General features: G+C 41.2%; 1 protein-coding gene across 1 annotated transcript in view; it reads left to right on the top strand.

The window, feature by feature from the left end:
* Nucleotides 1-7,182, top strand: part of LOC103517560 (mycosubtilin synthase subunit C-like) — a 40,042-nt gene that overhangs the window by 30,769 nt on the left and 2,091 nt on the right. The window contains exons 6-12 of the mRNA XM_026829604.1: nucleotides 988-1,173; nucleotides 2,140-2,447; nucleotides 3,316-3,420; nucleotides 4,549-4,633; nucleotides 4,973-5,215; nucleotides 5,741-5,884; nucleotides 6,925-7,171. Coding sequence (XP_026685405.1) covers nucleotides 988-1,173; nucleotides 2,140-2,447; nucleotides 3,316-3,420; nucleotides 4,549-4,633; nucleotides 4,973-5,215; nucleotides 5,741-5,884; nucleotides 6,925-7,171 — 1,318 coding nt within the window. The remainder of the gene's footprint in view (nucleotides 1-987; nucleotides 1,174-2,139; nucleotides 2,448-3,315; nucleotides 3,421-4,548; nucleotides 4,634-4,972; nucleotides 5,216-5,740; nucleotides 5,885-6,924; nucleotides 7,172-7,182) is intronic.

Here is a 7,182-nt window from a genome sequence, read left to right as displayed (position 1 = left end):
GGATTAAAAAAAAAAAAAAAAAAAAACTCATGAACCGCCACTGAAAAATCAAAAGGCCATAAGCACATCTCTAATTTCCCATATTCAATCCTATCTTGTAATTTGAACACATAAAAATTAAAAGGCCATAATCAAGTATGCAGGTATCCAATCTTGCAGTTTACACACATAAAAATTAGAAGGCCATAATTACCTACGTACATATCCAATATTCAATTCAAATAGTAATATTGTAATCAGAACCCCAATGGTCATTTATCACAGCAACTAGCAACCTTTACATAAAGGTTTACCGGCTGTCTAATACTCTAATACATTATGTAGGTATCTAATAGGAACACATATTATGTAGTTATTGTAATCATTGTAATCAGAACCCCAATGGTCATTTATCACAGCAACTAGCAACCTTTACATAAAGGTTTACCGGCTGTCTAATACATTATGTAGGTATCTAATAGGAACACATATTATGTAGCAGGTATCTCAGATGTAATACGTAAGGAAGTATTGATATTGTACGACATTGTAGGTCATAAATACATAAATTAATTAAGGTATGGCCTTTAGTTTTATACATTCAGGTGCATTTGCCATTAACCACCACAGCTAGATATTATTAATGATAGTAAGAAAACAGAACAGGGAAAACAGTCTTGGAATTGTTTTTATGTTTTGAGAAAACCGAAACTTTGGCAATGATTTGAAAACGACTTTTTAGTGGGATCCAAAATTTTGGGGTCGACCGTAATTTAGTCTCAGCGCAGAGGTCCCAGTTTGTTTTCTCAAAGTGGGTCGATTTTTTTTTCCTCCTTCTTCCGCTTCTTTTTCTTCTTCTTCTTTCTTTCTTTTTTTCGAGCACTACAAACAGAGCACAAACCTGTCTAGGCACCTACGATAAGTAAAAAAAAGAAGGCCCAAATTTGTTTTCAGTCAATTTCATCTTCAAAACTTCAAATAATTGTTGTCCTTTTTCTTTTTCCGCAGCTTGTGAGAATCTGGCATACAAAGGCCGCACGGTGCTCAGTTTGCCTCAGCTGCGGCTCCTCAGTGCGTCCCTATCCCATAACAATATCCCTGGGGAGTCCATGCTACATTCTGATAATAATAACGAGCAGTCCAATGATATTGCTATCGTCCTGTATACATCTGGCAGTACTGGGATACCTAAGGGTAAGATTTCGGTGTGGCCATTTCACCAAATGAAAAGAGAAAAATTGAAATTTAATGTTGTTTTTTTTTAAGAAGTTTGACAGAGGGAACTGTAACTCTGAGTGTACTCTGCTACAAACCTGGTGAAGTAGACCAGGTAAGTGAAGAAAGAAGAGTAGACCTAAGTGAAGTAACAAGTGAAGAAATACGAGGTAACAGAGTAGATCTAAGTGAAGTAGAAGCCGCTCTGAGTAAAATAAGTGAAGTGGATAAGCTGAGTGCTACAAACCTGGTGAAGTAGACCAGGTAAGTGAAGAAAGAAGAGTAGACCTAAGTGAAGTAACAAGTGAAGAAAGAAGAGTAGGTAGATATAATTGAAGTGACAAGTGAACAAGAAGAGTAGATATAAGTGAAGTGAATAAGCTGAGTGTACTCTGCTACAAACCTGGTGAAGTAGACCAGGTAAGTGAAGTAACAAGTGAAGAAATACGAGGTAACATAGTAGACCTAAGTGAAGTAGAGACTAAACTAAGTGAAGTTACAATTCCTTCTATCAGACCAGGATAAAATCCGCCCCGGGCGGGAATCGAACCCGCGGCCTGACGCTTACAAGGCAGACGCACTACCAACTAAGCTAACTAGGCTGGCAATTTAATGTTTAAATTAGGTAGTAGGTACCTATTACTTTTTATTTTTTTTTTAATGTTGTTGATTCGTTTAACCCAAACTTTTACAAAATGTTCACCTCAAAATAAATGTAACTCGAACAAGAAACACGATTAGTAACGGACTCGTACAGGTCAAGTGGGAATTTTGAAACTCTTCAATATTTCGAGACACCAACTTTAATGGTCTCACATGACATGCTTATGGACTAGGTATATATACATAGAAGCAGTCTTATGAAAGGTTGGTGTCTCAAAATTACCCCAACTCACCCTATTAAAACTACCACCCGCTAAATTACTATCGTCACCATCACTTCAGGTGTCCGCCTCCCGCACGAGGTCATCCTAAACCGCCTGGCCTGGCAATGGGCCACGTTCCCCTACTCCCCCTCCGAGCGGGTCGGCGCCTTCAAGACCGCCCTCACATTTGTCGACGCCGTGTCGGAAATCTGGGGACCGCTTCTGTCCGCCCGGTGTGGGGGGGTGCTCATCATCCCGCGGGACGTAACCAGGAACCCGGACCAGCTGATCGGGACGCTGGAGAAGTACAAGGTAGAGAGACTGGTACTGGTCCCGTCCCTCCTGAGGTCCATGCTGATGTTCTTGAAAATGACCGGGACCAATGCGGTAAGTGCTTGAAAATGACCGGGACCAATGCGGTAAGTGCTTGAAAATGACCGGGGGTCCGCCCGGTGTGGGGGGGTGCTCATCATCCCGCGGGACGTAACCAGGAACCCGGACCAGCTGATCGGGACGCTGGAGAAGTACAAGATAGAGAGACTGGTACTGGTCCCGTCCCTGTTGAGGTCCATGCTGATGTTCTTGAAAATGACCGGGACCAATGCGGTAAGTTCTGCAGATATTCGTATACCTAAGTTATAAATGGTTACCTATTAATGGAGGGTATGGAGGGGTAGGATAAAGGAGGTTACCGCCGACTCCAAATAAGATTGGGATAAGGTGCAGTAAAAGAAGAAGTGGCACTTGTTCTACACGTATACCTACAATCTACATTCTTCCACCGTTTATAATGCAGTTGGGATTTCTAAGCTTTTTTTTTATTTTTTTCTTTTTTTTTACCAATGACCTAAAAGCTTTATTTTCTTACCCTGTTGGCTTTATTTTCAAAGGTGAAATCGTTCATATTGAAAAAAGTGGTAGGTAAAGTCAATGTATATATTGAACAATTCATCTCTAGGCCTTTCTTGAGGAAAAACCTTGTTAAATTTCTTGACCCCGCCGGGAATCGAACCCGGGTCTCCCGCGTGCAAGGCGAGCGCAGTGATTACTACGCCATGGGAGCTGACTAGGCCCCGCGGGTCCAATTCGGATTTTATCCTAATCAAATAGGTGTACGTTCTCTGAACGGCTGTCTTTCTCTTATCTTGTATTTCCTTTTGGGATGATGAGACCTTGGCAATTACCTCTATCCAGCCTCTTAAAAAAGCTATTTGGTATTTGGTGATAAAAATAACGAGTTTTCTTTCTTCCACAGGCACTACTAGCATTCGTCACCTTACATTCAGACGCTGGCAATATTACCAGCTTTGATATTGAGGCCAAACTAAGTGAATATCTCAACCCTTACTCCATACCACAGGTTAGTTAAAAGAGAGAGTAAATTTGTAACTCTAAATAGGTACTTACGGGTTCGATTCCCGCTCGGGGCTGACTTTATCTTAATGAGATGAGGTTCGTTTTTGGAACGGCTGTCTCTCTCCTATCCTGTCCTCCTCTCCATTTTGGGACGATAATTAAAAGAATTCCGTTGTTAGTGTTGTTACCAGTTCCCTCTATCAAACCTCACACCCCATTTTATGAACAAAAAATGCTCTCTCTCAAGTCAGATGTCAGACTGAAACAAATTTGAGCCTATCAGATGTTTGGCTTCAGTGCAGTTTGAGAGTCAGTATTTTGTTCATATGGTCCTTGAATAAAGAAAGAAAAACTTACTTCTTTCGTTAAATAACTTATCCCCAAGTTTGGTGTATGTTTCACAGTGGCGTAGCGTCCATATAAGGCGTGTATGGCGGCCATACACTCGAAATTTCACTCAAATACCCTTAAATATTGACTTTAAATAATTAATGTATTTTATTAGATGAATAAAAATTATTATCACTTAAAATTGTTAAAAATCCCTTAAAATCCCTAAATTCATTTTTATCCCAGTCAGACCTGAAAAATCCCTGAAAAGGGATAAAAATCCCACTGCGTCGGGATAAGATACAGTAAGAACACTATGCAGGGCACCTTACACCGCTACATGTATGAAAGGGTATTACTTGCCCAACCACATCTATTTTGGTATGGAATTGGATGCGTGTTAAATAGTGAGAATGTAGGACGCCTTAGAACAAAGAGCGTGTACGGACTATGATGCTCCTATGTTTTTTTGTTTTTTTTTTTTTTTTTTTTTTTTTTTTTTTTTTTTTTTTTTTTTAAGAGGTTTGACAGAGGGAACTTTAACTGCTATGGTCTTATCGTCCCGAAATCGAGGAGAGAAGGAAGACAGGATAGGAGAAAGCCAGCCGTTCCGAGAACGAACATTATCCCATCAGGATAAAATCCGCCCCGGGCGGGAATCGAACCCGCGGCCTAGCGCTTACAAGGCAGACGCACTACCAACTAAGCTAACTAGGCTGGCTAAGTATGGTCCTTGAATAAAGAAAGAAAAACTTACTTCTTTCGTTAAATAACTTAACCCCAAGTTTGGTGTATGTTTCAGGTCATAATAAAGGACTCCATCCCACTTCTGATCAACGGCAAAATCGACCGTCAAGCCTTGCTCCGGAGTTATGCTGAAATAGCGGGTAAGTTGATTGTGATTAAGGAAAAAAAAGAGGTTTGATAGAGGGGACTATAACAGCTGATGTATTATCGTCCCGAAATCGAAGAGAGAAGAAAGACAGGACAGGAGGAAGCCAGCCGTTCCGAGAACGAACATTATCCATTTGGGATAAAATCCGCCTCGGATGGGAATCAAAGTGGCCTAGCGCATACAAGGAAGACACACTACCAACCAAGCTAACTAGGCTGGCTCACAACAACTTTACAAATCCATATTTGAACTAGATTCCTAAGATTTTTTTTATGTCAATTTTTAACCGCAGGCCTCGAATTTTCAAATTTCGTTTCCCATCTGATTTCAGACAACTCCACCGCTGTCCAAATCGACTACACGGGAGTCAGCTCCGACCGCCTGCCCGTGGCCAAAGTCCTGTTCGAGACCGTGGTCCAAGTTCTAGGGTCCTCGGTTCGATCCCATGTCAGCCAGAGCGTGAACTTCTATCAGATCGGAGGCAATTCGCTCAACTCGATCTACACGATCACCAAACTCCGCGAGGCGGGCCATCAGGTGTCCGTGGCGGATTTCGTGTCTGCGCAGACTTTAGGTCGGTATATACAGGGTGTCCAAAAGTTGACGTGCCATAATTAAAAGAGGTGATTTATAGGGTTAAAATACGACTTTTTCGATTTATAGGGTTAAAATACGACTTTTTCGATTTATAGGGTTAAAATACGACTTTTTCGATTTATAGGGTTAAAATACGACTTTTTCGCTCTATGAACAGGGGTCCACAAATAATCCTCTCAATATCAGCTACACAGATTCCCTGCTGTGCCTAAAAAATTGATGAAATACCTACCTATACAATTTTAAAAATGAAAAGCAAAAGATCATGGGAAACTTTTTCTTCCTTCTTTTAAGAAGTTTGACAACGAAGGTCTCATCCTCCTGAAATAAGAGAGGGGAGGCTAGAGAAAGCCAGCCGTTCCGAAAATGAACCTTCTTATCTCTTTAGGATAAAGTTCGCCCCAGCAAGGCAGACGCACTACCTTACAAGGTAACTAGGCTGGTTATTGAAATTTTATTAATTATTAGTTTTAATTACTAGGAAACGCTTCCTATTTTTCAGGTGATATTATAGACCTTATCCTGTCGAACAAAGCCCACCCTGGTATCTCCCTATCGAATCAATACGAATGCGTGTTCCTAACCCATGCTCATAAACAGGATTTGTTCCAAATAATTACCGATAGTTTGCACGCGGGACACCCGGGTTCGATTCCCGGCGGGGTCAAGAAATTTGTATCATGCAAATGATTGATTCTGTGACTAGCTATTGCAGGACCCAATCAGCCTCGTGAGGAAAATGAGTAGCCATGTATAGGCCGCGGGTTCGATTCCCACCCAGGGCGAATTTTATCCTGAACGGATAATGTTCGTTCTCGGAACGGCTGGCTTTCTTCTATTCTGTCTTCCTCCTCTATTCGATTTTGCGACGATAAGACCTTAGCAGTTACAGTTCCCTCTATCAAACCTTGTAATAAATAAATACAAGACCATCTAGACTTTTTCACTGGGATCCCAATATTTCTGTCATAAAAAAGGGTTTATTAGCCAACCTTGAGGTGGAAAGTCACAATTCTTTGAGGCTTTAATGGCGGATTGTCACAGTGTGCTCTTCCACCCAAACAAAGATAGAATGGTAATTATTTTTCTTTCCCCTATTATTTTTTGTCTTCTACTTTTTCCCCTTTGAGGCACTACTTACCTTTATTTTGTGTCAGGTCAGAGTCAGCTTTCGTTTTAACAAAAGTATTAGACATGGACCTTTATTTTGTGTCAGGTCAGAGTCAGCTTTCGTTTTGACAAAAGTATTAGACATGGCCACTCCTTCTCCAGTAACTTGCACATTCTTCTCTTGCAGTACTTTGACCACCCGCTCTATTTTCTTTGTCAACCAGGCCAGGGTTTTGGTTTCGTTGTATTTCCACACATTCATGTCTTCGTCGCCTGGAATATTAGAAAATCATGCCATGAAAAATTAGAAAAACAAAAATAAAAAAAATACCTAAGTAATAAAAATGAAAATTTGAAAATTCTGCCATGAAAAAATTGAAAAATTAGAAAGTTACATAATTATAATCAAAGTGGCCTAGCGCGTACAAGGAAGACACGCTACCAACCAAGCTAACTAGGCTGGCTCACAACAACTTTACAAATCCATAATTGAACTAGATTCCTAAGAATTTTATTCATGTCAATTTTTAACCGCAGGCCTCGAATTTTCAAATTTCGTTTCCCATCTGATTTCAGACAACTCCACCGCTGTCCAAATCGACTACACGGGAGTCAGCTCCGACCGCCTGCCCGTGGCCAAAGTCCTGTTCGAGACCGTGGTCCAAGTTCTAGGGTCCTCGGTTCGATCCCATGTCAGCCAGAGCGTGAACTTCTATCAGATCGGAGGCAATTCGCTCAACTCGATCTACACGATCACCAAACTCCGCGAGGCGGGCCATCAGGTGTCCGTGGCGGACTTTGTGTCTGCACAGACTTTAGGCAGGTATATACAGG

This window comes from Diaphorina citri, unplaced genomic scaffold (assembly GCF_000475195.1).
Source record: "Diaphorina citri unplaced genomic scaffold, Diaci psyllid genome assembly version 1.1 scaffold1889, whole genome shotgun sequence".
NCBI lineage: Eukaryota > Metazoa > Arthropoda > Insecta > Hemiptera > Psyllidae > Diaphorina > Diaphorina citri.
The sequence above is the reverse complement of the archived record's forward strand: the minus strand, read 5'-3'. Positions and strand labels throughout refer to the sequence as shown.